We start from the raw sequence: 16,240 nt of genomic DNA, 5'->3' as shown, positions 1-16,240 counted from the left end.
TAGATGAACTGTTTACGAAGTATAATCAGGTGTTTTCACGAATGTATTAAAGAGATTTGATCTGATATTCTCATTTAAATATGAATAGGTAAATATGGGCGGGTTTGGTCACATAAACCTAAATTTTTTTCGGGCGGCTTTGAGCGGTTTGGTAATGAAAGGGTTAAGGTAAAATAAAAAAGAGTAAATAGATAGAAAAATGTATTTATCTGTGAAGATATAATTTAGCTTAATAAAAAACATTAATAAACTATAGAATATCTTTAACCTAGCTATACTCTAATATTTAATTACCAAACTATTTTACAAAACAATCACACTTAATATTTTTAGATTTTAGTTCACATAAAATTATATAAAAGTACATATCTAAATTATAATCAATAAATATAGCAATTAAAAATCCATATTTTTTCAATCAATAAACATATAAATAAATAAATAAATAAATTACTCCATTATTACTTAAATAAATATTATAGATATCATTCCGAAAATATTTATGAAATAAAAAATTCCAAAACTAAAAACGTATAACTTATTGTTTATAAAATTATTTGCAAAAAAAGTACTTATTATTATTATTGTTGAAAGGTGCTTTTTATATGCCAGTTATGACATTGACAATGGCCATGATTTCACTTGCCAGGACAGGTCTTCTCTAGCACAGCATATTACCAAATAGTTTTGGTCACTAGTTATTGCCTCCATGAAGCCCAACATTTGAATATCATGCTTCACCACCTCGTTCCATGTCTTCCTCAGTCTCCTTCTTCCACAGCTTCCCTTCACTGTTACAGATTAGCACTTCTTCAAACAGCCGTCCATATTCATCCACAACACATGACCATACCAAGACAGTCATCTCTCTTGCACACCACATTGTATACCTCTTATGCCCAACTTTTCTCTCAAGACACTTAGTGTGCATGTATGATAGAGTGTAAGTGCACATCCAACGATGCATACTAGCTTCATTTCTTTCAAGCCTACGCATGTCCTCGGCAGTCACAGCCCATGTTTCACTGTCATGTAGCATAGCTGTTTGCACACAAACATCATACAATCTGCCTTTCACTGAGGGAAAGGCCCTTTGTTACCAATAGAGGTAAGAGCTCTCTGAACTTTGCCTAGCCTATTCTTATTCTAGCAGCTATGCCCTCGGAGCATCCACCTCCACTGCTGACTTGGTCACCTAGATAATAGAAGCTATCAACTATTTCTAGCTTTCCCCACTGGCATTTGATGGAGTCTATTTTCTGTACATTTGTAGTGTTTAATGTACCTGTGCACCTTCCACATACAAAAACTAGTTTCCCTGTTAACCTTCATCTGATGTTGCTGCACCTCTTATGTGTTCATAGCTAACACTGGGTACATCTTATGGAATTACTATCTATATCTTTTCTAAAGACTAAGCAGGATCATCCGCCTGAAGGGATTTGTGACTTATCTGCTTCCCTACTTACTAAGACTTTAGTTTTTGCTAGATTAACTCTAAGGCTCTTTGATTCCACACCTGAAATTTCTTCTCTAGTTCTGGTAGTGGTGATTCAGCTCTAAGAGCAAGGTTATCAGCATAGAGGAGCTCCCAGAGACAGCTTGTCTTAAATTCCTCTGTTATTGCCTGGAGGACTATGATGAACAAGACAGGGCTGTGAACTGAGCCTTGGTGGACCCTTACTTGTACCCTGAATTCATCACTATATTCATTGCTAATCTTCATTTGCTATTTGATAAACTATCAATTGTTAGGGCTTAAAATAATGCAAGTACCAAACTATGTGCCATTGCATAGTTTCAAAACTTTTGCCATCTCAAAAATGACACAAGGTGCTACAACACCCTGGGTTACAAGGCCACAACTCTTCAGTTATATTATAAGGAGGATATTAGTGGAATTGATGTTGACACTTTCAAAATAGATTTTGACATCCTGCATGCACAGTTCTATGAATTGGCCTACATTGCAGCAGCATATACAGATGAGAGACTTGTCGCTGTCCACCATTAGTCATCAAATGCCTTGAGGTTCAAGGTCCTGAGATCAACCTTCACAACTCTGTCTTATGTCTTCCTGGGCCTCCCACTTCCACAAGCTCTATCCACACTTCTTTATACAGCTGTCCTCCATATGCATCACATGTCCATACCAGCGCAGTCTTCTTTCTTGCTCACTGCATCTGATTTCTTTTATGCCTAGTTTTTTTCTCAACTCATTTGTATTCTATCATTCATGCACACTTAGAGTGCACATGCAACAGAGTATGCTAGCTTCATTTCTTTCCAGTCTTCTTAAGTTCTCTGCATTCAAGGCCCATCACATTTTTACTTCCACTTTTTCTGTGTTGGTATTGGCTGAAATGCAAAGCAGCATTATAAATTTAAAAAACGATAAAAATTTTCAAAGTCCTAACCTTTCCTTTGTACAATGTTTTCCCTTGTGGAGCATGGTCATTGCTACCTGATCCTGTGACATCCCCAAGTAAATCCCACTGTTCACTGTTAGTGTTCCATACATACATCATTATTTTATCACCATCTCTTACCATTCGCTGCTGACCAGCCTGACCTGCAAAGAGGAAAAGAAGTTTAAAATCAATCAATACACCAGCTAAGCCAAAAAGAACAGGGAACAACAAAGTACTAAAGGCCACAAATTTTAAAGGGCGAGGGTTGTAGTTTATTGATAAATTTGACAAGAAATGAAAATCAAGACCCTAATCTAAGCTAATGTAACTTCATGGCAAAGTTCAATATTAAATTCGAAAAACTGAAGAATCAATTTAAGGTGTTGTATATAAGAAAATTATAAGTTCAAACATTTCAGAATAAAAAAATCTTATTTGGTCAAGTTCAGTGATATGGGAGAAATTAAAAAGAAACTGCAACACCATGAGTCCATATCTTATTGCAGGCAATTCCTATTTTCCTTAATTCTGATTAATACTACAATGTACATAACTATAAAATAAAGATCAGACTTTCTGATAAAGTGACCTGATCGTCTAGTGTTGTATCTAAGGATAATTTAGATTTTAACTTTGTAACACTATTGAAGAACTGCTGATATTCACAAGAAATTCAACTTTATAAATTTATTTAAATGCTAGGCTTGAATCCAGGTGCCTGTGGGTCAGTATTTCAGCTACTCAGAGTTAGTTGATGTAAAAATGTTCTTTTCTCATCATATGGCTTGAACTGGCCTCTGCTCTTGGATCATGCATTCTAGCTTATCTGATGTCCAGGAGATTAAGGCAAAAAAAAAAAAGAAGGCTTTTCAATGCCAGTTATTAAGAATAGTAAAGAATGAAGCTTCAGTAGAGTTTGAAGGATGTATGGTTTTGAATTAATAAAGGGAAGATTACAAACATAAATTTTAAAAAACCAAAAAGAACAAAGTCTAATATGTAATTAGTTCCATACACTGAGGTTGTGTTATTGTTTAAATAAATTGTGATTCATCAACATCATTGTTGGTTGGAATATATTAAAGATAAGTACAGACTTGTATAATATAGAACAAATATCTTGAGCTAACTAGAACACTAACTTGTTTAAAAGAAGAAATAATTATGTCTGGATTTAAATTCTTAACCACTGAATCAGAATCCAGCATGTAAACCATTCAGCTATGACAGAAAATATGTAGCATAAATGGAAATATGTATTTACCAGGTTTTCTTAAGACTTCCAAACCAGGAATGTCTTCCATCTTCACTCCAGCTACTTTAGAGGGAGCATTACTGAGAGTTACCAGATCATCATATGTCTTTTGGTCTTCAACAGCGGCCATACGGTCAGTATTTCGGGTAAACACTCGTATCATGGCATCACTATATAATGAAAATATGTATAAAATGAATGACAATGAGAAAGAGAGAGGTGGTGGTGGGGCTCAATAGTTATGAGACAACAAAGAGAAACAAGGTAGGTGAAATTGTTGGGATATACCAGGATGCCCAGACTGTCACTCTGCATTCTACTAGGAGCCATCTCTGCATGTTGGAGTATATAGTATGGTGTCTGCTAGGTGGGATATAGTATAACTGAAAAAAAAAACCCATCTGTAGACACACCTAGTTGTTAGGTCAAATCCTTGCTTACCACAGAACTGGAGATACACAACAACTGAAATGCTGGTAGTTTACATCTAGCACTACTATTTCTCCTGTTTCCTTCACTAAGAGTGGGTATCACTACGGAATGCCATACAATGGAGACAAGCACAGTTTGAACACACAAAAACACACTTTTTTGCTTCATCATTTTCATGTCAAAATATTTTCTGAAGAAAATTATATATCATTTGAAAGTTCTGGATGTGAACTTTCTTCCCATGTAGTTTTAATTATAATCTGACAGTCACATACCATGTCAGGATCTCTCAAACATCTTGGTATTTCCGTGCACTTACAAAGTTTGTCCTGTTTTTTTTTTTTTTGGACTGCTGAATGGTAGCCCTCATTCTAATTCAATGTGCCCTAGTGTGATAACACAAAATAAGTTTAAAACCATACTATCATGAAGAGGAAGGTTTTTGCTTTATTTTGATATAAAAATCGATGGAGGTAGGTCAGATAATCATTACGAAATATAAAAGTTAAAATTTCATTGCTAAGTTTTCACTTAAAAAAGGACATATTTTCTTCAAGAATTTTATATCATAATAAAAAAAAAAATTCTCATAAATTCAATATAGGCATTGCTAAATCTGGCCACAGTATGGTGAAAAGTGCAAAGTGAGTAAAGAGGGTGGTATATTGACCCTACTTGCCAAACTGAGATATTCGCATGTGACAAGAGGTCAAACAGAACACAAATCCCAAACTTCAAATCTTAAGTTTGAGCCAGAAGTTCAAAAAAGGGACAAACTAATTACTAAGTAAACATATATTTCTACACAAAATGCATTAAATTGAGTTTAATAAGTCTTCTGAAACCCAAGCTTAGCATGAAATCGTATTGAGAATGTTGTTGATTCCCTTTCCTTGTTTTAACATGTGGAGAGCTGCTAGGCAAGTCTAGTGGATATTCTTGTACATGTAAATTTCATTTTCTTTGAGAAATAGTGGTAAAATTCCACCAATAAAATTATATTGTATAAAGAATATAATTTTGTAGACTATTAAAGTCAGATGTGGGTTTTTTAACCCCACCCCCCAATTTTGAATACAGTCGGGATAATTTGTGTCAGTGTTTACATATTCATGTTAGGTCTTTTTTTCCCTCTTTCTTACTAACAAGTTTGCCGTAAGTTACAGATGTTGTTAACGATTTTAATTCATGTTTTTTAAAGCTTAAAGCAAGGAATTAGTTTTTGCATTTTGTTTGTTATTTAACCTAAGTCTACATGCAATTCTGAGAAAGGTAAGAGGCAGTGACAAGTGACCAAGACTTTTGGCAATATACCATACTTGAGAAGACTTGTCAAGCCAAGTGAGATTGTAGTCGTGGCTGATGCTGCTGTTTCATAACTGGCACTTGTGTTGGTAGCACATAAAAACGCACCCACTACACTCTTGGAGTGGTTGGTGTTAGGAAGGACATCAGCTGTAGAAAAACCAATGCCAAATCAAGTTGAAACCTGGTGCTCCTCAGCTTACCAGATTTCTGTCAAACCATCCAACCCATGTCAACATAGAAAACGAATGTTAAATGATGATGTATCAGGTAGTTGTGGGATGTGCTAAATCACACATTTTATCATTGGAAAATACTTTCATAATTTTTTTTTATTGAAAAGGCTTCTCCTATCATTTTAAGTGGCCAAAGTCAAGAAGGGGGTAATCAAAAATTTTCTAAATTTTTTTCATAAAAAACTTTCAACAGATGCAGATTTGCCCTCTATAAGGAAAATTGTGAGCTGGGAGAAACCATTCTGGAGAGAAAGGGTTGGCTGAAATATTAGCAAGGAATCTGGTATATGATTTCAGGAGAAAAAAAAAGATACGTTAGGCTGCGTGATGAGTATCTACAGGCAGCTTGGTTTGAGGACCAAAAGTTATTGTAGCCTTTAGCATTTGAATATATTTGTCAATCAGACTTTTGAAGTAGCACTGTCCTGCAGAGGTCAGCAGTAGTTCAGTGTAGGTCTTACTTGAGGTTCAGTAGAGAGGGTTAACAATTGATCAAGGCTGAAGTATTTTCTGCAATATAAGAGGAATCCTAGTCTCTGGAATGAAGTTTTTGGGTATATTACATTCTAATGTTCAATGCTAGATAAAACCTCCATAGAACATCATCATCAAAGAAAAATACCTTAAGGTATTCTGAGGCTGACAAAATAAGTACCAGTCAAAAAACTGGGATCAATATAATTGACTAAAACCCTTGAACCCTGTGCCCCAGCATGGCCACAGCCCAATCCCTGAAACCAGTAAAAGAGTGAAAAATAAAGGTAGTATACATTTAATTTCTTCATTTTTAGAATTTTTTTTAATATACTATGCAAGGCTCTGGATTCCATTCTACCCCCAATATTCTAAGGCAGTTTTGTAATCTATAGCTGCCATGTCATGCTCCTGGATAAGAATTTACACCACCTGTCAGAGTTACTGCTCAACCTGGTAAAAATAAGCAGCCCAACCTTAAATACCACACTACCATCACTATTAAAGAAGGAAATATTGAACTTCATAGTCTCTCAAACACAAAGATGAGATGGCTATAGCTGGAATGCTTAACCAGGGTGATAAATAACAAGTTTCCACAGTAGCAAGAAAGAGCTGTGGCTGTATAAACTTGTAACATCTTTAATTTGAATGGTAGAAGAAATAGTCATGAAAGAGAGAGATAAAGATATATCAGAAGAAAAACAGGTACATGTGTATTAAGAATAAACCAGAGTTTAAGTAATAACAAAAAAATAAAACCTTTTAAAACAAGCAACAAAATAACTGACCTTCCACCAGTGATAATATCTCCATTCTGTAGGACACACACAGACCATACAGAATTGCATGGATGGAAGACGGTCTGGACACAGGAAGTGTTTTGCCAAATACGTAGAGTTTTGTCTTCTCCAGTAGTAACAAATCCGTCGTCATTTGGTAGCAAAGCTAAACTGTAGACAAAGCTGCTGTGTCCATTATAAACATGGATGCATTCCCCACTGAGTAGCCATCGGCGAATGGTCCCATCATTAGAACAAGATAGGAACTGGTTGTTGTCAAGGATGGCAATATCTCTCACGCAATCGGTGTGACCTGCAAGGATGAATGATAGTGATAATATGATAATATTCATAACAATAATGATTTCTTACAAGTGGCATAATGATTGTCAAAAAAAGAAAAATTTCTTTTGTAGATATTATGGCAATGAATGGGGGACATTACAAAAAAGGGGGTATCAAAACAGGAAGGAGGGGTTATGATGTGTGATATGAAGCATGTATACCAAAATGGGACATTGATCTAGGGTAAATCAGGACTTTTTTCAAATCTCAATTGTCCTTCAATAACAAAGCAAGTGCCCTGTAAAAACTATGAACATAGACAAGAAAATAAGAGATAGGTCTACTCAATGATGCCAAACATACTCTTCTCATCCCTGGTAGTTCATTTAATACCTATTTTTCCATGCTAGAATGGCTTAGACTGATGGAAATTGAGGCAGAATTTTTATAGCTGGAAGCTATCTGTCAGCAACCTGTACCAGTTTTTCAAGAAAGAGATTTGATTTTTCTTTTTTATTCCAGAGGAACTCAAAAGCAGAGAACTAGCAGACTTTTCATAGGCAGGTCAACAAACTTTACTGGTTGCTGTCTAACCACAAATGGTGACATCACCACCCATATCCTTAGCTCAGCTTAGTTTTGTAAACATTTATAGACACATACACAATGGGCTTCTTTCAGTGTTCATCTACCAAATTCCATAACAAAGAATTAGTCAGCTTGGTAGACACTTGGCCAAGGTACTGTGTAGTAAGACTGAACCTGAAACTAAGTGGCTGATGAAGATTTCCTGTTAGAGAGAAAAAAAATCATCTCAACTTCAGACCTTTCAACCATATCCACCAGTCGCTATAGCAACTTATGAGACAGATGATAGCTAGCATATTCTTGCTACAGGAAGATGGCAGGTGATCTTTACAAAGAAGAGAACTGGATCTGTGCTAGATGTGACTGCCAGTGTATCACAGGTTATGGAAGAATAAAGGGAGGTATTATTTGTGTAATAGGGAGTGTTTTGGAGGTGATGGCAAATAGGTTATTAAAGAACAGTATAGAGAACAAAACTGAACTTTGAACCACAGCAGAATTGATAGGGTGTAATTCAGGGAGAACTTTATCACCATACATTACAATGGTGAGATCTGGTAGGAATAGAGCTTACTGACAGGCAGTTTTAGCAACAGATTTGTGTATTAGACACAGTATGAATACTTTGCTGATATCAAAAGCAACAACAGTTTTACCAAATTTCTTGAGGGCAAAATAAGTGACATGGAAGAGTAAGTCTCCAGCAGATCTGGCATTGTGAAAGTAGTAATGATGATCGCTAAGGGTAGAGAGTAATCCAAGGTGGGTGAGAAGATTATTGTTAATGGCCAACACCTTTGACATGTTGGAAATCAGTATGATAGGAGAGGATAACTGGTAGGGTCAGAAGAGTTTCTCTCCTTGAGAATGGGACACACAGCAGTGTATTCCAAATGATCATGATATATACAAGGAGAGAGAGAAGGATTGGCAAAGATAAGGAGCTAACTCTTAGATATATTTTGTACCCCACTAAAAAGAAAAGGAATATAGGAATTACCTCTTATAACAGATTCACATTTATTATCTCGCCACACACGTATTGTTTTATCTGCAGAACCAGTGAGCAGAAGATCAAGGGCAGAATTATACCTCACAACCCATACAGCTGCCTCATGACCTGGAAATAACAGAATGCTTAACATTTCAGTGAACATTATACATTGAAGCATTAGAGGTAGAATTAATTATCATTAACAAATAAGTAAAAAAAAATCCCAAATTTTTGTACTTGTAATTTACTATGCAGCAAATATTCAATGTTAATTTCATTTAAGATTTGTAATAGTACAGAACTACAATAGCCCACTTACATAGTATGTATCAAAGCTACCCACATTTATAAGAAGTTTTTTAGAGATAATAAATTTTCAAAACTCAAAGCTAATTAAATATGCTGCTTGTCAAATGATAAAAAGACAAAATGGGACACATTTGTATTTTGTTACCTGTTTTGCATCTAGCCATGTAATCCTGCTGTTGTCTGAGATGTCATAAAAGTTTCTGTTTATATTTATGGCTAGTTGATGTGTATGTTATAAAAATCAAAAGTGTATACATCTAGTGTTTTATTCATGAACCCATTCATTCTTTCATTTATAAGTAGATGTAGATGGTAAAGAAGAGCCCTTTAAGGAGAACTGTAATGGTTTATTTCAGGAGAAAGATAGCAAGATACCGCTGCTGGAAGTTGGGCTGCTGACTAAATGGGCATAATTTCACTCTTCAATCAAACATACTGTGTCCACAAAGCAAAGTACATAACTCTGCAAACTACACTACTAAACTGAAAAAATGATTCCATTTCTATTTCACTGTTACATTAGTTTAATAAGAAAATAAGAAAGGCATTTAACTGTAGAACAATTTCCCCCGTCTCCAAGAATGACTGCAGTAGATTGGGAGCAGATTGCACATTTTATCTAAACTGCTAACAGTCAACGTAGTGGATTCATTGTTACAGTACTGGATAAAATGTTTTGCAGTATTTCTTCTGGATGTTTATGTTCTGAGTTCAAATTCCACTAAGGTTGACTTTGCCTTTCATCCTAAACTGGGATCATTATGAGAAATAACCATTCCAAGGTGAATTTGCAAAATTGTTAAAGCACTGGAGAAAATACCTTGTGGTAGTTGTTTCTTTGGACAGCATCAATTGCATGATGATGGAAGACATACTACAGGGGGCAACTGTCATCATCATAATCATTTTAATATTCACTTTTCCATGCTTCCATGGATAAGACAAAATTCATTAAGGCCGATTTTCTAGGACTGGATGCCCTTCCTCTTGTTAACCCTCACCTGTTTCTGTTGGTCCTTCAAACAGTGCAAGGATCATGATTTCACAGATTTCAAACAAATTATACCACTTGTATGACAGTAACACTTGTTTGCAACTAAGGTGTCAAGAAAGGAGATATAGACATATACATCTTATACAAACACACAACAGGCTTCTCTCCATTTCTGTCTACCAAAGCCTCTCAGAGATTCGGTCAGCCAGGGCCATAATAGAAGATACTTCTCTAAAGTGCTCTGCAGTGGGACTCAACTAGAAACCATGCAAAGTGAACCTTTAACCACACAACAATGTATGGTCTTCCCTAGAAAACCTTATCCAGGCTTGTATCTTAAAGAGAAATATATATGTTGAGATATATTAATCTGGTCTAAAAAAAGTAGTCCTTTTAGAAGCAGATGTTTAACAGTTGGATGACTTCAACAATGTGATATAAGGATGCATACCTTCAAGAGTCATGGCACACTGTTTATTCACCCACACTTTGGCAGTTTTATCCCAAGAGCCACTGATGATTGTACCAGGTTTCCCAGAAGTTAGAGCACAGACTGAAAATTAAAAAAAGAAGATTCAAATGCTTAGTGACAAGAAGTTTACATTTAACATTCTTTTATACTTTTAATGGTTTCAGTCATTGGACTCTGTGTACACAGATTTTTCGTGATTATTTTAAACAGCTTAACCTGCTAGAAATATCAGACAAATTGCTCTCAATTCAAACCTTACTGTTTTAAATAAAAAAGGAAGGCCATACGTAATAATGCAATCCTATATATATTATTTATGAAATTAACAAATAAAGATAGAATGGTTGTAGCTGGAATACCTATGATTAACAGTCTGTTCAATTAGAGTGGAGCTAGGATAGGGCAACAATAGAATTGTTAATTACTAGTGTCAAGGTTTAGTGTAAGTTAGACTCACTGATACCAAGTAGGTCAATTTCATCAGCTATAACACCTACACCATGAATTCTATGGCCTTGTGCCTGTATTCAAAATTATTATTATTATTGAGTGAGAGAGCAATGCACGCCACCAAAGTATACCCATCATGACTACCCGTCTGATAAGGGAACACCAGGCATATGCATCACAACCATACATGCCCAACATGGCGATCCTATATCAAGATAAACAGTGCATGACATTGCAGATGGGGCCCAGTTAGAATTTTCTTAAGTTGAGTAGCCCATCTCACACAAAAGGTCCCTGAATAAGGGTTGTTTAAGGATGTTGAACAAAATGCCCATATTTCCAGAAGTGAATTATCCAAACCCCCAAGAATTCCTCTCAACACATGGCTATGATGCTCCCTCACTACTTCTGCTCATGATGAGAGATGCACCACCAAGGTACATGCTCAACTGGTTACGGTCAAACAACTGACAAGTAAATCTGTGGTACTGAGCAGAATATTTGCTGTAGCCCGTCTTTTATACCAAGTTAAAACAATGTACATAACACTTCCAATCAGTTAAGATCAGAAGCTGTGAAAGCCAGTGCCTGATACTGCAATTAGGGCATTTTATTATTATTATTGTCATCATCATCATCGTTGGAAATTGTTGAAGCAGATTTTTAACAGCTGGATATTTTTCCTGTTGCCAACCCTCACTTGTTTCCAAGCAAAGTAATATTTCTCCATAACTGTACATGTTTTTCTTAGAAAACTGGAAATGAGCAACACTGTATGACTGGTGACACTTGTTGCCAACCATCATGTAGTACAAGGCAAGTATACATACACAATGGCCTTTCAATATCTCTTTACCAAATCTATCTAGAAGGCTTTGATTAGCAAGGAGCTATAGTAGAAGACACTTATCCAATGTGCTACACAGTGGGACTGAACCTGAAACCACATAGTAGGGAAGCAAGTTTCTTAAGCACACAGTCATGCTTGTGCCTATACATTCCCTACGAATTCTGATCAAATGATTAAATCTGAGTTGTCTTCCTTGTTAGTTTTGTTTAGATTTTTAAAAAAACTCCTGTAGAGGAAATGTTTGTCTATTAATTACTTGAATAATCTCAGTTGACTGAAGTCTGTTAAATTATTTAGATTTGCACATATTCCTAGCATTTGATAACAAACAGAAAATAAACTATTTGAAAAGTATCTTATGGAACAAGAATTCTAAGCTAAAAAAAAATTCTAAGAGAGAAAACAACCTGAGAAACTACTTCAATTTATACTTGAAGCATCATTGTATTACTAGGTAGATGACCCACTTTCTTGATGCTGTACTTACAGTAAGGGAAGTGATAGAGCTTATTTCAGCTTCTTTTGGGTTGAGAGAGGCCAGTATAAGTGAATGTACCTTATGCAGAGGACAATAAGTGACAGCCTAAGGTTTGATAGATACTTGGCTATTAGAACGCCATTGATGATCCCAACATCAAGTCAGCATGGCAGAGCACATACTTTCACACAAGTTAGACCCATATGAAGATTTGAATTCAATATTTGCCATCTATATGAAACAGGTTTTTTAAGGAATTAGTCAAAGAAGGGCAGCATCCACCGTATTTCTTAGAGCCTTAATGTTGGGGGTGGAGGAAAAGGATAAATGAACCTTGACTTATGGGTTATTACAATAAAAAAGCAGTATACAAAGGCATCAAGTTGTCTTCAAATAAGAAACCTGAAGGATCTTTTTCTGTTTGGCTGCACCTGTGGAAATTTTAAAGTTTAGTGATAATTTAAAAATTTGGTGTATTGATGTAATTTTCCATGCTGAATCTCAAGAGATACTTCACTTTTTCCAGAAATTTAAAAGAAAAAAAGTTACAGAGGTTTAAAGTTTGATCATTTTTACGCAGTCAGAAAACAGGATTTGGAAACTGTCATTTTGTGCACGATAGCATGTGCTGTTAGCTGTAAACAAATGAAATAGTGGTTGAATTCTGCTTTACACACATCATACAGCCCCTCATAACTTTTTTATTTTTTGGAATTTTCAGAAAAGTTTTGCAAATTTATATTCTACACATAGGAATTCATACAATTATGCAAAAACCGAAAAAAAAATTTTCATGCATGATTTAAGGCCTACTTAGCTGTTATTTTTAGCACATCTCATACCAATGTGTTAAGTGACAAAAAGAACAAGTGGTAAGAAGCTTGGTAACAGCTTACTAAGATGAAATAATTACAGTCCCTCTCTAATAGTTTCCATTGATCCAATTCCACTCACATTTGCTTGAGATGCCACTTATTGGGATTAAACTAAAAAATCATGTAATAGCAAGAGTGAACTTCTTAACCATAGTCATACCCACAGTTTGTCAGTTTTACAGAGTAGTTACTGTTTATAGTGGCAAGTTATTTCTGTTCTGTCTATTTACAGCTCGCTGGATTTGACTATTTGAAAGCAAAAGACACAAAGTAATGCCAATATTAGGATATGAACTGTCAATCTCTTGGATAGTTGTCTGGCTCCTTATCAACCCAACCAACCATGTCCTCACGTGGTAGAATAACTAATAACAAAATGATTTTATACAAGCCAATTTACCAGTTCCTTCATGACCAGTTAGCTGATAGAGCTTCTGAAAAGTGTCTAGGTCATAGACAATAATAGATTTATCATTGCTGCCAGTAATCATCAAACCCTCCTGCGATGTAGTTGGTGGAATCACACACACACTGGACACAAAATTGGAATGGTCTTGAATTTTACATCTTTCTTGAAAACCATTACTTCTGGAAGTAGAAAACAAAAACAATTCTGTACATGACAATCATCAATTTCAGGCAGCAAAGAATCACAAGACAATGATACAATGGAACCAGGTATTATTTACTGAGTGATTCTGGTGTGAGGAGGAATTGTTCATTAGGATATGGACACAGTCATGTGGCGGCCAGTGTAAAGATTTTTTTTTAGAATATTGACAGTTATGCAAGCATACAAGTGATCCCACCCCATGTCACTGATGTAGTTGAAAGGAAAAGGTTGATACAATTCAGTACCAGAGTTATTGCAGGTGTTGTTGTCAGAATGCAAAGAGCTGGAACAGATATCACACATCTCATCTGATGCATTAACAGTTCTTTCAGTCCTCTTAGTCTGGATTAGTTCATTATAATCCACTCCAGAAAAGATGGAAAACAAAGATGACTTTGGCAGAATTTGAACTAAGAGCACAGAGAGTTGGAACAAATAAGGCATTCTATCTAACACCTTAATGACTGAGCCAATTCGCTGTCTGGGTGACTGTGTTATTGTTTACCTAACAAAGTACCTGCCATTCCCTCTTTGATTAGGTACCATAAATTGTTTCTGCTACTTTAATTATACTATTCTATTTACACAAGATAATTTATTAACCAGTGTAATTAGTAATATATAATTGGTATAATTTGTAACATAGTTGACTGATAACCGATAGATGTAAGATTCAGGCTCCATCTGTTGACCTTTGGATCTTCTTGTCTTAAATTGGTGCATATCATTTAATGTTCATTTTCCATGCTGGCATGGGTTGATTGGTTTGACAGGAAAAGGGAAGGGCCAAGAGCTGCAGTAGGTTCCATTGTCTGTTTTAGCAAGGCTTCTACAGCTGGATGCCTGTCCTAATGTCAACCACTGTACAGAATGTACAGGGTGCTCTTCATGTGGCACCATCACCAGTGCCTTTTACATGGCACCAACACCAAGACCTCACATGACAAAAACTCTCAACTGGGAGGAGAGTAGTTTTGAGGGTGTGTGGCTCTGTACCATTTGAGAGATTTAAGGTATAGAAGGGACAGATATAGCTGTTTTTCTGTAGAGTAGATACATAGATACCCCAAAATTCTTATTATAATGTATTAATTTCAATAATCTAAATCTCAAAACAATTTGTATTTTGTTGTTCTTAATTAGTTTAACCCCACTCCTTTACCTCAGCTTTGATGAAGCCACCATATAATAATAATATGATCCAATAATGAGGTGTAATCCAATGACCATTATTCCAACGTTTCAGTTAGAGTTCCAGCCGTGACTATTTTCCTGTCTTTTATTCAGGCATACTGTATCTAAGACTGCACTAAGCAGAGTGTCCTTTCTTTCTTTAAGACAGTAACAGGAGATTTAAAGGAGTTTCATTACTATTATTAGCAAGTCAAACAACTGCATAGAAGATCCAAGATCTCTAGTTAGTTTAATTAACACTTAGTCATTTTTTCCCCAGTATTTAATGTTATATCACATGTTTGGTTATCTAACTTTATATATGTCAAACTCTTGAAAAATAGAGAGAAATGTTTTATGAATTGTGGACATTTCCATGAATTAATGGAGCAACTGATAATCTCACTTCATCCTTCTTTTAGACCACAAAGTCAATAACAGGTCCTCTGTTCAGTTGAAAACAAAAGAAAAGGACACATTGGATAATGTTGTTTGAGCACTTTATTTGAATAACAGACAAGATGGTCAAGGTTGGAAAGTCTTTGATCATCAGTCTGTTTGATAAACAAATACTACAAGGCATTATGTCTGATTCAACTAATCCACAATCGTACATTGAATAATAATAATGATTTCAAATTTTGGTACAAGTTCAGATTAGAGGTTAAGTTGATTACATCAACCCCAGTGCTCAACTGGAACTTATTTTGTTGATCCCCAAAAGGATGAGAGGCAAAGTTGACCTCGGTAGAATTTGAATGCAGAAAGACAAATGAAATGCTGCTAAACACTTTGCCTGATGTGCTAACAGTTCTGCCAGTTCATGGCCGTAATAATATCAATAATTGAAACATAGGTGACAGGTACTTCTTCTTCAAGAAATATTTCCTCAACTTTGACCCAATTATAATTGAGGTTGCTAATAAAGTATCTGGATAATTTTTGATGTTTAACAATCAAAATTCTTTTCTGTTAGATTCCATGTCAAGTTTTTCCCACACTAATGTCTAATTTCATAACGTTCAAGTTGCAAAAGATGTCTAAAATGGGGTAAAATGAGTAATGACCAAGTTCAATAACTCTTCTCTTTAACTGTATGATGCATAAATATATAGGGAAGAAAGCCACTCGAGGAGATCGTGAAAACCTAGAGAGAATACTTTATGCTGAGTTCATAGACTCAGTTGAGTTTTGTTAATTTCATATCATGAGCAATTTTCCCATTTGACATAGATATTTTAAATTTTTGCGGCATTTCTTATCT

The 16,240-nt window shown here is 35.4% G+C and overlaps 1 protein-coding gene and 1 long non-coding RNA gene across 2 annotated transcripts in view; one reads left to right on the top strand and one right to left on the bottom strand.

The window, feature by feature from the left end:
* LOC115216476 (phospholipase A-2-activating protein) overlaps window positions 1–16,240 on the bottom strand; it is a 36,616-nt gene that overhangs the window by 18,531 nt on the left and 1,845 nt on the right. The window contains exons 2-7 of the mRNA XM_029785842.2: window positions 13,591–13,778; window positions 10,517–10,618; window positions 8,769–8,888; window positions 6,905–7,208; window positions 3,676–3,836; window positions 2,418–2,572 (exon numbers count right to left, since the gene is read on the bottom strand). Of these exons, the coding sequence (XP_029641702.1) occupies window positions 2,418–2,572; window positions 3,676–3,836; window positions 6,905–7,208; window positions 8,769–8,888; window positions 10,517–10,618; window positions 13,591–13,778 (1,030 nt within the window). The remainder of the gene's footprint in view (window positions 1–2,417; window positions 2,573–3,675; window positions 3,837–6,904; window positions 7,209–8,768; window positions 8,889–10,516; window positions 10,619–13,590; window positions 13,779–16,240) is intronic.
* LOC118765052 lies at window positions 32–14,282 on the top strand. The gene is made up of 4 exons (XR_005000896.1): window positions 32–168; window positions 4,366–4,376; window positions 4,422–4,424; window positions 14,273–14,282. It is a non-coding gene; the product is annotated as an uncharacterized LOC118765052 (long non-coding RNA).

The sequence above is a fragment of the Octopus sinensis genome, linkage group LG10 (assembly GCF_006345805.1).
Source record: "Octopus sinensis linkage group LG10, ASM634580v1, whole genome shotgun sequence".
Classification (NCBI taxonomy): Eukaryota; Metazoa; Mollusca; class Cephalopoda; order Octopoda; family Octopodidae; genus Octopus; species Octopus sinensis.
Note: the sequence above shows the minus strand (reverse complement) of the source record. Positions and strands in the feature narration are given on the sequence as shown.